At 40.6% G+C, this 18,626-nt stretch overlaps 4 protein-coding genes across 5 annotated transcripts in view; 2 read left to right on the top strand and 2 right to left on the bottom strand.

The window, feature by feature from the left end:
• psmb1 (proteasome 20S subunit beta 1) overlaps window positions 1–1,356 on the top strand; it is a 3,405-nt gene extending 2,049 nt beyond the window's left edge. The window contains exons 5-6 of the mRNA XM_005915084.2: window positions 214–320; window positions 807–1,356. Coding sequence (XP_005915146.1) covers window positions 214–320; window positions 807–992 — 293 coding nt within the window. The 3' untranslated portion in view covers window positions 993–1,356. The remainder of the gene's footprint in view (window positions 1–213; window positions 321–806) is intronic.
• Window positions 1,357–2,845: 1,489 nt separating this feature from the next.
• psmc3 (proteasome 26S subunit, ATPase 3) lies at window positions 2,846–4,496 on the bottom strand. The gene is made up of 2 exons (XM_005915086.3): window positions 3,552–4,496; window positions 2,846–3,302 (listed from the first exon to the last, which is right to left on the bottom strand). The coding sequence occupies exons 1-2, from the start codon at window positions 4,494–4,496 to the stop codon at window positions 2,964–2,966; spliced, it is 1,284 nt and encodes a 427-aa protein (XP_005915148.3). The 3' UTR covers window positions 2,846–2,963.
• A 35-nt stretch (window positions 4,497–4,531) lies between these two features.
• LOC102304818 (TATA box binding protein) lies at window positions 4,532–11,681 on the top strand. Its single transcript, XM_005915085.3, has 9 exons — window positions 4,532–4,650; window positions 5,066–5,276; window positions 6,880–7,057; window positions 7,193–7,361; window positions 7,539–7,626; window positions 8,833–8,924; window positions 9,049–9,216; window positions 9,337–9,431; window positions 10,176–11,681. Exons 2-9 carry the CDS (start codon window positions 5,223–5,225, stop codon window positions 10,253–10,255), a joined length of 924 nt encoding a protein of 307 aa, XP_005915147.1. The 5' UTR covers window positions 4,532–4,650; window positions 5,066–5,222; the 3' UTR covers window positions 10,256–11,681.
• Window positions 11,682–13,082: 1,401 nt separating this feature from the next.
• On the bottom strand, window positions 13,083–16,663 carry pdcd2 (programmed cell death 2). 2 transcript variants are annotated; one of them, XM_005915087.3, is made up of 8 exons: window positions 16,359–16,663; window positions 15,581–15,689; window positions 15,396–15,452; window positions 14,815–15,003; window positions 14,144–14,308; window positions 13,906–14,006; window positions 13,715–13,828; window positions 13,083–13,609 (listed from the first exon to the last, which is right to left on the bottom strand). In XM_005915087.3, exons 1-8 carry the CDS (start codon window positions 16,536–16,538, stop codon window positions 13,430–13,432), a joined length of 1,095 nt encoding a protein of 364 aa, XP_005915149.1. In that variant the 5' UTR covers window positions 16,539–16,663; the 3' UTR covers window positions 13,083–13,429. The 2 variants fall into 2 exon arrangements, with proteins under 2 accessions (XP_005915149.1, XP_014195769.1); XM_014340283.2 differs by having other exon boundaries at window positions 14,144–14,305; window positions 16,359–16,642.
• Between the last annotated feature and the right edge of the window lie 1,963 nt (window positions 16,664–18,626).

The following is an 18,626-nucleotide window of genomic DNA, read 5'->3' as shown; positions in this document are numbered from 1 at the left end:
CAAAAAAAAAAACGACAATGATCCCAAAGAGGTGACAGTCTACAAAAAATAAAATAATTCATGTGTAGTGTAGTGCTGGGTGAGGTGTTATTTTTAATGTTACTCTTATGTCATACTGTTAGTTTGTGTTATGTTTAAAACTATTAAGATTTTACTGTGTTACTGTATGTAAAATCCTGTTTCTGTTTGTAACATTGTGTAATTGTAATACAGGTAAGGGAGCAGTGTACAGCTTTGACCCAGTGGGTTCCTACCAGAGGGACACCTACAAGGCCGGAGGATCAGCCAGCGCCATGCTACAGCCACTACTAGATAACCAGGTTTTTTAAAACGCGCGTGTACTAACCTGATGTTTCCATATTAACATTACTATATTCATGTGCTTGTATCTTGGGTGTGTATTTTTAAGCTTATTTAGCCACCCAGCATCCACCAGGTCATGACAAAACACTTCGTAGCCCCATATTAGGTTTCAGAATCTCGACCTTCCAGTTCTTCTGTTATAAGACCTGCATTGAGGTATGCCATATGGAGAAAAAAAAACATTCTGTATAAAGAAGTAAAGGCAAACCTGAACTTAGCTCTAAACAGGGTGCTGGTGACCTGGTGGATGGTAAGGGTGGACCTGCTCAGAGACTGCAGGTGGAAGGGAGCCTAATCTGGTCTCTGGACCCTTTTCTCTCTCTCGCTTGCTCACTCAAGATTTTTTTTGTGCTTGGGTCCTTTCTAAACAAAAAATCAACTAAACAAATTTTTACTGAGAACACAGACAAATATAGGACTCGGTCTTCTCTCTCTCTCCACAGATTGGTTTCAAGAACATGGAGGGTGTCGAGCATGTTCCTCTGACTAAGGATAAGGCAGTTCAGCTGGTCAAAGACGTCTTCATCTCAGCTGCAGAGAGAGACGTCTACACCGGAGATGCCCTTCGGGTCTGTGTCATCACTAAGGAGGGCATTAATGAGGAGACTATACCTCTGAGGAAAGACTGAGGAGGAAACGTATTGTTTCCATCTGCCTCTAGTTTTTCTGTTTGGTGCACATTCATTTTATGGCTTTGGCACCTTTACGTCAGGTTTCTCAAAACAGGAGTGTTGATTCAAGTAGCCACCTTAGTGGCTAACTGGGGAGCTAGTTTCCTTCCCCCTGTTTCCCAGATACTCCAGTTTTCCTGTTCACATGCTCTTTTATGTGGTCTGGCAGGCTGATCCTGGATCAGCACTCCTATTCTGAGAAGTAAGTTCTTCACTCGCTCATACCTAGACCCCGCCTCTGTTATGATTTTTCATTATGTTTTCAAAGGAGATCCTCTCTGCTATTCTTTTTACATTCTTAATAAATGTAAAGAATTTAAAAGTCTGCTCTGCTTGTTCATTGCACATTCCACCTCAGATAGACCTCTGTGCATGTCTTTTATGACCAAAAGAATACAAATGGAAACAGTATCTTAATACAATATCTTGTTAAATAATAAAATTGGTTTGTTTTTTTGGTTTTGTTTTGTTTTGCTTTTTCCATTTAGAACCATAGGTTAGCATAGTAGGCATAAATAATTCATACACATCATCAGTGGATTAAAATCATTTTAGTTTGTTGGCTATGTACAACCCAAGTGATCTCACGTGACTGTATAATATTAAAATAAATGAAGCACCCAGTGAACAGTCAGCTATTGAAACTGATGTGCTTGAAACCAGTAAAATGAGTTAGGTCAACTTTGACGAGGGCCAAATTGTAAAAACTGAGCTTGTCACATTAAGTACTTGTAAAAGTATTTCAAGGAAATGTATGACATCATCATCGTAGGCTGATGTATAAAAGGGTTGTGTGGCTGTAGAACAGTTGGAGCGCTCAGTGTGTATCTATATGGTTGTCAAATTAAAAACATGACTCATGTCGTGATCAGAACAAGTGTGTGTATAGGAAAAGAAAATAAGAAAATCTAAAATGTGAACAGCCAGCGTGTATTCATTGATCCATCCATTTTCTTCCACTTGGTATACAGTCGATCCAGGGTTCGGTATTCATGGATTTTTCTGTGGAAAGCAACTCCAAAATATTTGCAGATTATTTCATGGATTTTTAATGTAATTTTTCTGACTAAATACATTTTTTATGATAAAAAATGTACTTTTCAAATTTGAATATTAATGTAAACACAGCAAAAGATCATTAAAATTGATTTTTTTTTCTTAACAAAAGATGCACAAATTCCAAACACAAAGATCCCGAAAAGATTGAAATAGGTAGTTCGCATTTTTAGAGGGGGTACTGAGTATTTGTGGATTTCAGATATTCATAGGGAGTTGTGGTCCCTAACCCCGGGGAATACGGGGGTTGACTGTACAAAATTGTTGGAATAATGAAGGACTACCTCCAAAGTCTTCCACTTCACCTTAGATTAACAGAAAAATAGTTGAAACTTGGAGACAGTTGGACAATGATCCCAAACATGTTAAAACTGATTCAGGAAAGGATAAAGCAGGCTAATGCTAAGCTTCTGAAATGGCCTTTCCAAAACTCCAGTCTCAACCCTTTTGAAAATTTCTGGACTATGCTTAACAGCCAAGTCAATTGACCGGAAACCAACCAATATAAATTAACTCTACCATTCCCCAGAATTTATACTAAAGAACATTAAACTAAATATTAGTGTGTGTGTGTGTGTTTTGACCACACCTGTATGTTGAACCCTGCCATCTATTCTTAACTTTCTTTAACTGCTTTAAGTTAAGAATAAATGTATGACTACTATGCAATTCCAGATGTACAGCTTCTAAATAGCACCAGGTACCCTTACATTATTTTTTAAAATTGTTAGAGGAAATAACAAAAGATACTCGAGGCATTTTATTTATTTTATTGACTCAAGATAATCAGAAATCATAACATGTGTTTTCTCAACAGCTTTTAATAGTAATCAAAGACTCTCACACACAAATACACAGACACAGGTAGTGTCCTCAGGCATAGTACTGAAGGTTAGCCTTCTTCTTAGCTTGGACCTCCAGGATTCCCTCCATGTAATCCTCATGGTTCAGCTCTGTGGCTCCGCGGCGCAGCGCGATCATACCGGCCTCCACGCACACAGCTTTGCACTGAGCGCCGTTGAAGTCGTCGGTGCAGCGGGCCAGCTCCTCATAGTTGACGTCGGGGCTGACATTCATCTTACGCGAGTGAATTTGCATGATGCGAGCCCTGGCCTCTTCGTTCGGCATGGGGAACTCGATCTTCCTGTCCAGACGACCTGAACGGAGCAGGGCAGGATCCAGGATGTCCACTCTGTTGGTGGCAGCAATCACCTAAATAATAAAGACAGTATCATTGCAATAAACTCCAGTCATCATAAAGTATTAATGTGGGGGTTTGGATATTGACGAAAATTTAACGTTTTTCTTAATGAATTGTTGTACAAATTCACTTTAAGTGCCTCAGATCTACTCAGATGTAGTTTAAAATGTTTTATCAGTATTGAACATTAAGTAACAGTGAAGTGGTAGCAGAATTGAGGTGCACTTTTGCTGTTTTCAAGAGTAAAAAGGCAAATTTACCTTGACCAGCATGTTTGGCTGAAATCCATCCAGCTGGTTGAGCAGCTCCAGCATGGTCCTCTGCACCTCCCTGTCTCCAGCCTTCTCGCTGTCAAACCTCTTGGTTCCAATGGCGTCCAACTCATCTATGAAGATGATGGATGGGGCTTTCTCTTTAGCCAGGGCGAAGGCATCTCTCACCAGCTTGGCACCATCTCCAATGAACATCTGCACCAGCTGTGGACCTGCAAGCTTCAGGAATGTGGCTTTGGTTTGAGCGGCACATGCCCTGGCCAGTAGGGTCTTCCCGGTGCCAGGGGGTCCATACATGAGGACTCCCTTTGGGGGCTGGATGCCCAGGTTTTCAAACTTCTCCTTGTGGTTCATCGGCAGCACTATCGCCTCCACCAGCTCCTGGATCTGCTTATCCAGACCTCCAATGTCGCTGTACTGCTCTGTGGGGCGCTCATCCACCTCCATGGCCTTGACTCTGGAGTCATACTCGGTTGGTAAGGTCTCCAGGATCAGGTAGGAGTCTTTGTTAACACCTACGAGGTCTCCCGGTTTTAGCTTCTCGGCGTCCACCAGCCCGATCACCGGCAGGAAGTAAGTCTGCCGGGTTGAAGTTTTGATAACTGCGCACTTTCCTTTTCTCTGGGAGTCCAGGTCCACGTTAGCTCCGTCCTCCTCCTGGTCGTTGGGGTCCACATCCAGCAGCTCGATCACGTTAGACACCAGGTAGGGCAGCGTTTTGTTCACCTTTATCTTCTCCGTGTTTTCTTTAATTTTATCCTTCATAGCCTGAAGCTCGTGGGTTACTCTCAGCACTTCGCTCTTCATTATCTTTATCTCGCTGTCGAGGAGACGAGTGCGCTGAACTATCTCCTCTGTGGACATTTTTAACACTTCTTCGCCGATCCCATCCTCCACTTCATCCCAAACTGATTTGTCACTCAGCGACGCCATCTTTGCTGTGTCTGCGGTGAACTGTGACACGACGGAAGAAGAAGAAGCTTCCGGAAGTAGGTCGTGAGCGCCCAAGAACAAGTCCGGGGTAGTTACGGAGCTAGAGCTGAATTTATGCTGTTCGTGTGTTGATTTTAACAGCGACATCTTGATTGTAAGCTAAAGAATGATTTTCTGGTTCATGCTGACAGATTTTCGAGTTATTTGCAGTTGTTTTTATCGCATAAATCCGAAATTTTTAAACGTTTAGCTTGCAGATTCATGATTGCTAAATTTGCTAATGCTAACTTCAGCTAGCCCGTGTGCTTACACGTTTCATTTTGTGCGCGGAATGTTTGGTAACTTTATTAGCGGCATTTTGCACGCTTAACTGGTTAAAGGACACCTCATGTACTGGGCAAGATATGAACGAGAGAGTTAAAGCAATGTTAGAAAAGGTTAAAGTTATTTAAATGAGTTCGCGCCACCGCTTGCTGCTGCACGATTTTGGTTTCATTCATTTACATGTTGTTTACGCCACTTTGTTTGAGTTTTATCTGAGTAAAGTGTGCTTCTTGTCATCTTTTCAGCCAAGACACTACTGCCGGGGGTAAAAAGAAGAGTGCAGTGTTTGCGTCTGGTGTTTGACATTGTAGGCTGGAGGTTTAAAGAGCCCTGCTGGGTTAGTTATCACGCTTTTACTGCCTTCTACTGGGTGGCAGTGAAGTAACGTGGGAATCTAAAGGGATGGACCAGAACAACAGCATACCAGCCTTCCAAGGGCTGGTGGCTTCCCCTCAGGTAACATGGGCTTTGTGTTTCATCATTAAGACTTTTTGAAAATTAAGTCACAGATTTAGCCATCCGTCGTTTCTTTATATTTATGCATCCAAGGAGCCAAGTTTTCTTCTATTTTTGAAGTGGTCTTAAACAATAGTTCTTCAGGCTTTCTAAAGTTCTTAAAATGGGTGCTTTTCTCCACATTTTCAGTTCAGTCCCTGTTTTCATAGGAATCTTTTTTGTTTGTTAAACCACTTAAAATGACGTATGAGTCATTAAAGCATTAAAAAGGTACCTAATTCAAGGCATGTACCAGTGTTGTGTCTTGTGCTTCACTTCATTCATACATCTGCTGTATACTGAAGCCTCATCAGAAATGGTCTTAGTGGAACAATTATGGTCAAGAAGCCTTTCTTAAGAAAGGGAAACTGGAGGGGGAAATGCTACAACAAATTACACGAGAACTGGATTGAAAATCAGTGGTGAAGGGAAGAGGTCTAGAGCCATTCCCTGCAGGAAGTGAATTACTGTGATGACCTAAGACCATATACAATCAGGGATATTCAAAGACTTAAATCGATACAGGGTGAAATAGGTGTTGGTGATGCAAAGTGGGTGGACACAAAGTTTTACGTTTCTCAAATTTGAGGTGACTGATTGAAGTGACTCCCAATGAGAATGAGGGATACTGCTGATGAATGTATGTTACTTATGCAACTGGAGCCTGCTTTCCAGTGATGAACCATTAGCGACAAAGTGATGGATGATGAGTAATTTCCTCCCTGTGTCAACACCCCTTAAATCATCTTATGTGTTATTAAATATTAAGGTTGGGTGATTGGACGAATATATTGACTATTGACGATAGGCTGAGCCTTTCACCGATCATTTTTACAAGAATGATTGATTGATTTATTTGCCTATGAGTAAGTTTGCTAATGATGTTGGTTAAAGCTAAGACAAGCAGTCAACGGAAAAAATAATTTAACTCAAACTCATAATAGAAAAAGGCAGTAGCCTATGTTCAGAAGAAAAAAACAACAATCATATTTAAAAAAATTAAAAAAAAAACCCCACACACAATGGTGGGGAGGGAAACGGAGATACTGGCTAATAATCCAAAAAGTAGCTGTAATAATACTGAAACAAACAAGAAAAGAAGGTGAACTATTCCCTCCAAACAAAACATATAAATTCTAAACGCGCAAATCAGATTACATTACATCAAAAAGCCTGCACCTGCGTGAATATATTGTATATCGTTATTTATCGGGCCGACGATTGTCGTTTGGAAAATTTTACATATCATCCAACCTTACTAAGTATGATTTATTTCTAAAGTTACGTCTTTATTTCATGAAAAAAAGACACCTTGAGCTGTCACAGTTGTGATCTTTTCTGTTCTTTCACTGGTCGGAAATGGCTGTACTTCCAACAGAACCGACATATTCTTCGTGGGTTTAAAGTCCGTGGAGAGACTGCTGTCATTTAGATTTTTCGTTTTATTTGTGTAAAGAGAAGAATCAGACCTAAAAACAAGAATACTAACACTGAGGGAACTGTCTTATATCTCTAGTTAGTTTCTGCTTCATTACGCCCTTCTTTTTGCTTTATCCCCATGCAGGGAGCCATGACTCCAGGCATGCCGCTCTTCAGCCCCATGATGCCATATGGCTCTGGTCTGACACCCCAGCCAGTGCAGAACACCAACAGTTTGTCAATACTGGAGGAACAGCAGAGGCAACAGCAGGCTCAGCAACAGCAGCAACAGGCACAACAACAGGCACAACAGGCCAGCTCAGGTACTCCACAAGCTGTCATTTTTTTATCTTCCACATTTATTATGAGAAATCTTGGTTTTATTTAGCCGTGGTGGAAGTTAATCTCCGGTTACACATAAATAACCACCTTTTTTTTTTTTTTTCCCCCCTTCGCAGGGACATCAGGGCAGACCCCTCAACTTTTCCACTCCCAGGCAGTGGGAGGCTCGACCACAACTGCACTGCCAGGAAACACCCCCCTCTTTACCACCCCGCTGACCCCCATGACCCCCATCACGCCGGCCACCCCTTCTTCAGAAACCTCTGGCATAGTACCGCAGCTACAGTATGTTTCACATCTCATCCCACCCACCCCCATTTTTGGTGATAACTGCTTTAAAAGGAAAGAAACTCCTGCACATATATTGAACCAAATTGTACTTTAAGGGAATGAAATTTTTAATTGTTTGTATGTCCTTCACTCAGTTGTTTTCTCTTGTTCTTTTCTCCCCTTCACTTTTAGAAATATAGTATCTACTGTAAACTTAGGCTGTAAACTGGATTTGAAGACCATTGCCCTGAGAGCCAGAAATGCAGAGTACAACCCAAAGGTGAGGCTCTTGGCTTTTTATTGCTCTACAGCTTACTGATGTGACTTTACTGGCTGCAGGCTACAAATTACAAATTGTGGATGTTCCTGGTAATTAATTTACTAGAAAGGCCTAAAGTCAAGAGTGCTGTGGCCCACTTGAAAACCAGGAATTCTGACAGGGCCCACCAAATCTTAAATATCCACTCTAATCAAAATAAAAGTTAGTGGCGTATTTCCTTGATAATTGTATTCAAAAACTTAAACAACACAGGCCATTGGCTATAAATTGCTAATGCTACCCAATCATATGCAAAGTGACCCAAACTTCAGTACAAGAGGAGTAAATTAAGGTCAGTGTAATGATTAATATAACAAATGAACTACCTCATATTTCCAGTTTTTAATTCATTTTTATATAATTAAATTCATTAATACAAATATGTAACTATAAATACTTGAGTGATTACAAACTGAATTTCTGTTATTACTTCGACGCACACTCTGGAATCCACTGTACTAGATAATAAACCAGAGAGAGAAACTCTCATCAGCTGATTAGTCTAAATTGGTCAAAAGAGACGGGGTGTGCTGTCTTTATATATATATTCTGTGGGTTTTTAAGATCCAGCTGAAACAGTTAGGTACATTTTGTTGCACAATGATTGGTCGTGTAGATTTGCACTACTACACACAGCTGTCAGCTACCTAATTTCCACCCTGTTTACAACTTCTCATCACATAGAGATATTGCAGAAAGTGATGTCATTACATATTACAACTAACGGTTATCTGGTGTTATAAATCCATCCAGCTGTCCATAGCGTTCATTTTCTGCCTGTGATCTGGGTGTGGGACTCAGGGGCGGCAGTCTAAGCAGGGATGCCTTCTTCTGAGTCAGCCACCACCTCTAGAAGAGCTGTAAGAGATGGCTGGTGGGAGGAGAGTTAAACTGCTTTTGAAACTGAAACAACACGTTAACAGACTTGTGTTCTTGTTTATTCTTGTAGTCGACTAGTTGCACACAGCTCTAGTCTCAACATCTTTCCTTCTTCAGCCCCGTTTAACTCACTTTTAAAAAAATAAATATTTAAACATGTCTCCTCTACCGAACTCGAATATCTATATAGAATTAAAATCCCAGCTTGGATCAAATTCAAGCAGAAATTATTTTATTTTAAAAGTAACGTGTGTAATAATGGTCAGCCTCGCTGTCTCCGTTCATTAGCGTTTTGCTGCTGTCATCATGAGAATACGAGAGCCCAGGACCACTGCTCTGATCTTCAGCTCTGGAAAGATGGTCTGCACAGGAGCCAAGAGGTCAGATTACAGTTAAATTTTTTTATTTTATTTTTTTTACAAAAAAGGGGGGAAAAGTCTTTCTGCTTTACTTTACTAATATTTGACTGCTCCCCTGGGCTCTCGATGACATTTATCTTTCTAGTGAGGAGCAGTCGAGGTTAGCAGCCAGAAAATATGCGCGTGTTGTGCAGAAGCTCGGTTTTCCCGCCAAGTTCCTGGACTTCAAGATTCAGAACATGGTGGGCAGCTGTGATGTGAAGTTCCCCATTCGGCTGGAGGGATTGGTCCTCACACATCAGCAGTTTAGCAGGTAGTTTTTGTTTGTTTTAAAATGACTGAAAGCATGTGAATTGCAAAATTAAAAATGATTGTTAATGATTTTGTACTCTTTGCTTTTTAAGAACTAAAATAACCGACTTGTGTTTTGCAGCTACGAGCCGGAGCTGTTTCCAGGACTCATTTACAGAATGATCAAACCCCGAATTGTCCTGCTCATCTTTGTGTCTGGGAAAGTTGTACTCACAGGTAAGAGCCCATCCTGTCTGCTTAAAAAAACAAAACATTTCTCTTTTGTGTGTATTAAACACAGGAGGAGAAGTTAAAGTTTGTTAGTCTGATTTTCACATTGTTTAGACCCTTGTTTTCTAAATGTCCTCATGTCCTTGCCACTCATCGTAAATAAGATAAATTATTTTGATGTATGAGCCATACAAAAGAAATCGCGAGTCCAAGAATTAAACATGGAGTTGATGATACATTTAAAGGTGATACTGAACTGGACATTTTGTAGTTGGGAAAATGTTTCACACAGAATCTCTGCACAGTCGAATGATATACTGACTGTCGGCGAGACAGAAAGGATTTGATTTAATAGCTTCTCCAGTCGTAAATGATAAAGTTTGAGGGAGTTCCAGTCAGTTGATTTGTGTAGTTGGCGAAAATCAAATTAACAAAATATCTTCAAATAACCTCCTTGAACCCATGATCCAATGAATCTATAATAAAACTATATAACACTATAATAGTACTAAACGTTGATCAATAGATGCTTTTTTTTTGATTTCGTAACAGGAAATTGTTTTAAAGTGGATCGGGATAAAAATAATACAATAAATCTATAATAAACAAACAACAGTTAAAGTGCCGCAGTGCATAGTGAGGACGTTATTCTGTGAGGGTGCAAACATTTTAAATTCAGTTTTCAAACTCTGTTAATGATTGTTGTGAATTAACTTTTGTAACTTACTATACTCCCTGTTTTTGTTTAAGGTGCCAAAGTGAGAGGAGAGATCTACGACGCTTTTGAAAACATATACCCCATCCTCAAAGGCTTTCGGAAGACAACATAGACCCTGCATCTCTTCTTTTATCATCCCCACAACCCTGTTTCAAACATTGTTTTTTCTTTTTTAAGCTTCACATCAAGCATCAGCCTTACGCTGACCTCTTCATGTGGACCTCTGTAAGAGATGTGCTACAATGAAGTGATTCCCTCACTTTTACTTTTTGTCCTTACAGTATTTCATGTTATCTTAAAAGCAGGGTTTTAAGGATTGTCTTTTCTGTGTTATGATCTCACAAGTTTCTATATTTAAAAGTCAGTTTATTTCATACACATTTTAAGTCCTCTTTCGATTGTACATAAGATTGTAAGAAAGTGTAAAAACTGCTAATTAGAAAAGGGGCAGTCCTGGACGGTTTTATTTTATTTTTTTGCAGTTAGTTTTCTACTTCTGGTTTTTATTAATTGCTCATATTTTATTTTGACATAATCAGCTCTGTAAGCCCCAAATCAGAGAGAGAGACTTCAAAACCGAACTCGCCTACTTTTCAAAGGTAGATTTCTTTCTAAATTTAAGGCCGGTAAGTTCAGCAGTTATTGACAGTGAATTCTCTTAAAGTTTGAAACACTTCAAGTTGAACTAAACTGATCCAAATCCTACAGCTGAAGTTGAGTAGTTCATCAGTTTGGTTTCCTGTTGCAATCCTGCTTAATTCTTTGATAGTTTGGAGTCGGTCTAAAATTTTCTCTGGAGCAGATAACATGTTGTAATTTTTGAAAGAAGTGTTTTAATGCTCAAACTTTCATGTGTATGTACATATAGAAATATTTTTTTCTACTGTAAATAAGTGATTCCGACCTTGAAGGAGATGCTGCTCCGCAGATATTCTTTTTGTTTCTTTGACTAACAGGACAGCGTGTTTGTAAGATCACTGGCATTTAAGTTTAGCCAGGATTGAAATGTGACCTGCAAGAAAGACGCTATTAGCTTTGAGTACAAGAAGCGGCTGCCAACTTAATCCTGAATTTACATCTAGTGATTGATGGCAGGTAAAATATGCATCACGTTGCTGCATATTTATTATTTTTAATTTTAATAATTTGTTTTTGGCTAATCAAACCTATATTTAAAAGTTTTTTTTAGGTACGTTTTACAAACATAGAAAAATATGACTGTCCTGGTTACCAGTGAACTGTGCTCAGACACACAGCTGGGGAAAAAAAGCCGTTTAAATGTGTTTTAATTCTGGTCACGTTTTGATGTGCTTGTGTATCTCATGCAGCTTCAGCTGGGCACATCCTTCACACCAGTGTTAACATGTAGTTCTTAATCGGTTCAGAATATTTGATTGGCAGATCGTTTGGTTCACATGTTCAGTTAAGCCACTTTTATCAACTGTATGTATGGAAATCAATCAGGAACCTGTCGCATCTACATGCTTCTTAAACTGTTAATGTACTTCTCAGTGCGTTAATAAACATGTACATACGGACTCCTTTGTTGGATCTGGGTCTTCTGTTGGATTAAGCACCATTTTTGTTTGGTTAACCCCCTGTGTTTTGAATTCAATGTTATTTATGTCACCTCAAAGTGCTTTAATATTGCAAGCTAAGCACCCTACAATATTAAAAATACAAAAGCAACAATCGTGACTTACTATGAGGAAGCACTTGGTGATGGTGAGAAAGGAAAACTTCCTTTTAACAGGAAGAAACCTCTGGCAGAACCAGGCTCAGGGAGGGGCCTCGGACTATAGCAGCGTAACTGCGTAGTGTTGTTCAGGGTCACTCAATTCAGCCATAACTGTAAACTTTAAAAGTTTTAATCCTAGATTTAAAAGTAGAGAGGGTTTCCTGATTCCCACTATGGACACGCACACACATACATATGCTGATAAGCACTCACTGACCCATCACCCTCCCTACCCCGGATCCAACGCCACCTCCAACGCTTACCTCCCCTCTGATGTGGACATCGGATCAGCTGGAGGCGCAGTCGAAAGATTGCAGCGGTCCCAGATCAGATGTACACACTGGAACTCTTTCCCATGTTGCTTGTCTGTGTTTATTGTGCTATGGTGTGTTGATATCTGTGCATTCCTGTATTATCCTTTTGTGTTACACATTTCGATGTTTTTTTCCTCGCTACCTAGCCTGACCTGTCTCCCCAATGTGATGTTTGTGTATTGTATGTAAGGTTGGCAAGGTCTGTCATCTCGGTTGTGGGCAAAAGACCTGCAACTGACAAAGGCTATGTCATCTCATCTCTGATTCCCAACCTGGGAGCTGGTTCCACAGAGGCGTCTGATAACTGAAGGCTCTGCCTCCCATTTTACTTTTGCAAATTCTAGGAACCATAAATGAGCCAGCAGTTTGAGAGGGAAGAGCTCTTACTAGGATAATATGGTACTAATTTTAGGTTAAATCCACAGCTGTAAACAGGTTTGGCAGTGGCTTCATCCTTGTTTCATATTGTATAGCAGTAAAGGAGCATGCATCATAGCATACTGTAGCTGGTATCAAGTATTTGATGTGTTTTTCCTGTGCAGCCCTTTATCAGACTCGTTCATTAAAACATTCAGTTTTCTGTATCTGAATACATTTTAATTACATAAATGTTCTGGCTAAGATACTTAACCTGAACTATAAATACCACTGAAAGATGGGGAAAATACGATTTTTTTGTGGTCAGTAACTTGAGGTGAGTCTTGCTGGTAAATGTCAGAATTTGCTGTGTTAATAAAATTTGTCCCAATTGGTGACTTATTGCTGTGGTTATTAAACTGTGCGGGTGGACGCTGGTGAGCCGCTGTGAGGTGATTAGTGGAAAAATCCAGATGTTTCTTTAAACATTGTTTTGCTAAATTTGTTTTTAATGATGCAACACACACGTCTTTTTGTACACACGTCATTTATACATTTGGAGATGGCATTTTACACTGATGTTTATGTTTGCACAAAGTTTATGATTAGTTAAATCTCCAGTCCATTTAATAGGGAGAGGCAGCATTACTCCCATGTGATTAGCTCAGTCAGCATAAGTAGTCAGCTCTTACCTGCAGCACCACGCAGCTTTTTGACTGAATGACAAGTTCAGGTGAAACATTTGGATATGTCAACATCAGGTGTCCCACCAAGTCACGTGGGTGAACGAACACACTGAAGCGGAGTCGCCTAAACATATTAATGAAATCAGCACCACCTGTGCTTTTCCTGCTATGCATGAAACAAGGGACGCCCATCATCTTCGTTCAGTCTGCGTGTGTTGATCTGAGCTGAAGTCCTGCTTCCAGATGACCTCGGGGCAGTACTGGTCGCTGCGTTCACAGCTGGCAGAGCACGTGTAGACAGCCGCAGTCCCCCAGTCAATGCTAGCTCCAGTCGAGTCCACGCTTAGACTGTTTAACAGCTGCGGCATCACCTACACGCACACAGGATAGCAACAGCACAAACTTGTGAATAAATCAACCATTAGCGAAAGATTAAAGACCCGAGCAGGTCTTCAACAGATCAGCAGGTCGATTACCTGGAACTCAAACGTCCTCTTGGCACCACAGGTGCATGGTGGGATATCCTCATCTGAAGGGATGTGCTGAGAGGAGACCCACAAGGGAGAGCCCCCTCGACTGTAACGTATCACCTAGAAATGACAAACACTGTGAGATATGGACAGAAGAAAACAACCGTCTGGATCTTTTTAGCTCTTCTATTTTCTACCTGGTGAGGTTCAGGTGCGATCTTCTTCTTAAACCTCTGGAACACTTCACTGTCTTCAGTCTCGTGCATTGCCATCTCGTCCAGGTCGCTCTCTGCCAGGGCTGATAGAGAACAGAAGGGTCAGGATTGGTTATAAATTATAATGAAATAAATATATACATCACTAAGACTGGACTTTTCTACATAAAAGTTCACTTTTCAATTGAAAACTGAGAAAAACTTTAACCTTAAACCTTACATTCTGCCAAGGCGGGACAATCCACACTCCTCTGAGTAATGATCCCTCCACCGTCCTCTTCTTCTTGTTCTCCTTCAGCCTCTTTGACATCTTTCTCCTCCTCTGGCTCAGTGACCAGCTCAGTCTCAGGAAAGAGGAGCGGGGAGGGTGTAACAGGAGACCCTTCTAGACAGAGACGGACAAGTTTAGTCTTTCTAGTGATGAGAAATGACAGTCATAATTCTCTTAACTCAGGGAAAAGGATTATGGACCACTTCTCTTTTTATCCATCGCTTTTCTAAAGATAGATACACTCTGGATCAGATCGGCTGCCCACTAAAGGGCTAACACCCATTTTACAATCACCAATTAATCTAAATGTACCGAGGGCTGTGAAATTACTCAAATATTATTTTCAATTACAACCTTAGCTTCCATCAATTAATAAAAGGTTTATTGTGCTGTTTTATGATTTTGAACTCATCACCTTTCTTTACTTTTGCCTCTTTATAAAAATCCAAATTCACTCCTTTCATTTTTTTTTACTCTAAATTCATTTTATGTATTCATCTATTGAAATTTCAGAACCAGATTTCTTCTTTGGAAGGTTTAATGAACACAATCATTAAACTCAACACTGAAAAAATGTGATTACGATTTTTGCAGCTCCAGTAAATATCCCCCACACACACCTTGGCTGCAACACTCCTTCTTGTGAGATTGTTTCCAGTGGAGGGTCTGGTGGTGTTTTCCACAGTAGGTCACAGTGTGGCACCGAGAGCAGGCTTTGTTACCGGGGCATCCGCACACCCAACACAGTTTAACTCCCGAAACGGGCAACACACTCTGGCCCTCCTCAGCATCACAGGGTGGTTCATCCTCTAAAGGGAAGATGATATTTTATATTTGTTGACATACAGTTGTGGTCAAAGGTTCACATACATACACATTTTTATACTCCACACAGGGTGAAAAGTATAGTATAAGGTTCAAATATATACATACACACTCTGTATATTTTGTTAAATGTTCTTTAGCAAATTGCACCTCAACCAGAAACTTTTGGTAGCTGGAAGGAACATCCAAGTGTGACAAAGTGGTTAAACTGGTATTCCATTCCTTCATTATTTCATCCACTTTGTGGAACCACCAGCACCACTAACAACAAAACAGTCCCAGAGCATGATGCTACCACCACCATATTCTTCTACAAATACTCAGAAATTGAATCTTGAATACTTCATTAAGAGTTAGGCAGCAAAAATTCACAAACCTGCTGGAGGGTCATAGGGGTAGAACTCGTTCCTCCTCTGTAACTGGTTTCTGAAAACTGGCATGAAGGAAAACACAGCTTTTTAAGAAATATTGCAAAATCTATTGAGAAAAATTAGTAGAATCAGACAACATCTCACAACACCACCCCTGGGAAGTGACAGACATCAAACAGTGAAGAACTACCTTTCATGCAGCGGCTGTCGTTTCGCGTGTAACACTCTGGAGTTTTGCAGCAGAAGAGAAAGAGCGTTCGGTGAAAACTTCTGTCCTGACCGGATATTGGTGCATACACCTGCAACAAGTCAGGTAAATCTAGTATTTATTTATTTATAGTGAATAAGGCTGAGGTGGGATGCAGAAGTTAAATTGGAGTTGACCCAGATTTGAGTATGTGTGCACTTAGGTATAGGGTGTGTGTGTGTGTGTGAGAGATCAGGCTTGTAAAAAGTACTTAATTAAAGTTGAAAAATACTCACACATTGTACACCACCTGGGTAATATGTTCCGATTCTTATATCAGAATATATATCAATAACCAGCCGGCTAATGAAGGTCTAGTACCTAAACCATGCAATTAAATATATTTTGGGGGATTCTAATTTATTAAGGATATATTTCAGTATGTACCTTTTTAGGAGGCTTATAAAATACAAATGTTTGATATGTGTGCCACTTTCCTTTCTTTGTGTTTATGCTGCTAAAAATGTTGTGTTAATATGTTTACTGTTTGTCTGTGAAGGTTCTCAGTCATCCAGGTCATCGTAGTCAAAGGAGCTTGCAAAGAAAAGCGTCTGGACTTCTTTAAGTTTACTGTTTAACTCTTTATACAGGACACCAAAACTGTAGTCTAAAAGTTATTTCGGTCTTTATATTATACTCTCAGCACATCTCTATACCACAGTACAGTACAGTGAAGTAAATATTTTTATGAAGTAGGATAACATGGCTCCTGGAGATTCACCTGCAGCAGGAAAACCATAGGCAGACGGCATATCTCACACTCCAGTCCGGGCAGAGAGGGCAGGCCTCTCTGGCTGAGCCACGCCGGCTTCCCTCCGACTTTACTCGGGAACTGAGGAGACCGAAGCCGCCACGGCTCCGCATCCTCCAGGAAACCCAGAACTACCTCCGCCGAGGACATATTGGTATTACAGAATATTTAACGAGCAGACACTAACCCTTACTAACGGAGCGTCTTCTACATCTCACAACCAAAACACATGCTGCTACAGTTCTGAAACTCGTCCGTGAGGAAACACAGCCCAGACTTTTGTTCCGTGGGCCTCGAAACTGTCACTCTGTTGGTAAATACTCATAAATATACAGTGGGGCAAAAAAGTATTTAGTCAGCCACCGATTGTGCAAGTTCCCCCACCTAAAATGATGACAGAGGTCAGTAATTTGCACCAGAGGTACACTTCAACTGTGAGAGACAGAATGTGAAAAAAAAATCCATGAATCCACATGGTAGGATTTGTAAAGAATTTATTCGTAAATCAGGGTGGAAAATAAGTATTTGGTCAATAACAAAAATACAACTCAATACTTTGTAACATAACCTTTGTTGGCAATAACAGAGGTCAAACGTTTACTATAGGTCTTTACCAGGTTTGCACACACAGTAGCTGGTATTTTGGCCCATTCCTCCATGCAGATCTTCTCGAGAGCAGTGATGTTTTGGGGCTGTCGCCGAGCAACACGGACTTTCAACTCCCGCCACAGATTTTCTATGGGGTTGAGGTCTGGAGACTGGCTAGGCCACTCCAGGACTTTCAAATGCTTCTTACGGAGCCACTCCTTTGTTGCCCGGGCGGTGTGTTTTGGATCATTGTCATGTTGGAAGACCCAGCCTCGTTTCATCTTCAAAGTTCTCACTGATGGAAGGAGGTTTTGGCTCAAAATCTCACGATACATGGCCCCATTCATTCTGTCCTTAACACGGATCAGTCGTCCTGTCCCCTTGGCAGAAAAACAGCCCCATAGCATGATGTTTCCACCCCCATGCTTCACAGTAGGTATGGTGTTCTTGGGATGCAACTCAGTATTCTTCTTCCTCCAAACACGACGAGTTGAGTTTATACCAAAAAGTTCTACTTTGGTTTCATCTGACCACATGACATTCTCCCAATCCTCTGCTGTATCATCCATGTGCTCTCTGGCAAACTTCAGACGGGCCTGGACATGCACTGGCTTCAGCAGCGGAACACGTCTGGCACTGCGGGATTTGATTCCCTGCCGTTGTAGTGTGTTACTGATGGTGACCTTTGTTACTTTGGTCCCAGCTCTCTGCAGGTCATTCACCAGGTCCCCCCGTGTGGTTCTGGGATCTTTGCTCACCGTTCTCATGATCATTTTGACCCCACGGGATGAGATCTTGCGTGGAGCCCCAGATCGAGGGAGATTATCAGTGGTCTTGTATGTCTTCCATTTTCTGATGATTGCTCCCACAGTTGATTTTTTCACACCAAGCTGCTTGCCTATTGTAGATTCACTCTTCCCAGTCTGGTGCAGGTCTACAATACTTTTCCTGGTGTCCTTCGAAAGCTCTTTGGTCTTGGCCATGGCGGAGTTTGGAGTCTGACTGTTTGAGGCTGTGGACAGGTGTCTTTGATACAGATGATGAGTTCAAACAGGTGCCATTCATACAGGTAACGAGTGGGGGACAGAAAAGCTTCTTACAGAAGATGTTACAGGTCTGTGAGAGCCAGAGATTTTCCTTGTTTGAGGTAACCAAATACTTATTTTCCACCCTAATTTACGAATAAATCCTTTACAAATCCACAATCGGTGGCTGACTAAATACTTTTTTGCCCCACTGTATGATAGTGCTTGGTGGCTTGAATTAACACGTTTGACTGCTATTCTACAAGTAGAGTTTTAATATGTTTTAATAAGTTTAACTTTAGTTGTATTTTGTTGTGTCCACCAGATGGCGCAAATGTCACACCTGTAGTCTAAAATTTTTTACAAAAAGTCACGTTTGAATAATATAATATCACGTTATTACAATATACATAATTATAACGTTCGTACATTATAATATTTATATTGTACTTTTCACATTATAACGTGATATAGCTCTATTTTTCTTTCTCGAGGCTCCCCTCAATATTTATATTTTGCTTTAAATTGGAATTGGAGGGACTATGCTAGGAGGCTATTTCAGCTGTCATAAGGCTGGAATAGCAAGGCTAATAAGTAAGGCTAATAAAGCAAGAGGCAGAGGGGG

The sequence above is a fragment of the Haplochromis burtoni genome, unplaced genomic scaffold (assembly GCF_018398535.1).
Source record: "Haplochromis burtoni strain Fernald_Lab_line unplaced genomic scaffold, NCSU_Asbu1 Contig_11, whole genome shotgun sequence".
NCBI classification, from domain to species: Eukaryota; Metazoa; Chordata; class Actinopteri; order Cichliformes; family Cichlidae; genus Haplochromis; species Haplochromis burtoni.
The sequence above is the reverse complement of the archived record's forward strand: the minus strand, read 5'-3'. Positions and strand labels throughout refer to the sequence as shown.

Bases quoted from the DNA above. Each gene is read 5' to 3' on its own strand.
- psmc3 (XM_005915086.3), bottom strand. From the start codon at position 4,496: ATGGCGTCGCTGAGTGACAAATCAGTTTGGGATGAAGTGGAGGATGGG. The intron at 3,303-3,551 runs GTAAATTTGCCT...TTTATTATTTAG, and splicing joins AGCCAAACATGCTGGTCAAG to GTGATTGCTGCCACCAACAG.
- LOC102304818 (XM_005915085.3), top strand. From the start codon at position 5,223: ATGGACCAGAACAACAGCATACCAGCCTTCCAAGGGCTGGTGGCTTCC. The intron at 7,627-8,832 runs GTGAGGCTCTTG...TCCGTTCATTAG, and splicing joins ATGCAGAGTACAACCCAAAG to CGTTTTGCTGCTGTCATCAT. The intron at 9,432-10,175 runs GTAAGAGCCCAT...TTTTTGTTTAAG, and splicing joins TGGGAAAGTTGTACTCACAG to GTGCCAAAGTGAGAGGAGAG.
- pdcd2 (XM_005915087.3), bottom strand. From the start codon at position 16,538: ATGTCCTCGGCGGAGGTAGTTCTGGGTTTCCTGGAGGATGCGGAGCCG. The intron at 15,690-16,358 runs GTGAATCTCCAG...GACTTGTTGCAG, and splicing joins CTATGGTTTTCCTGCTGCAG to GTGTATGCACCAATATCCGG. The intron at 14,309-14,814 runs GTGTGTGTGGGG...GTCTCTGTCTAG, and splicing joins GAAGGAGTGTTGCAGCCAAG to AAGGGTCTCCTGTTACACCC.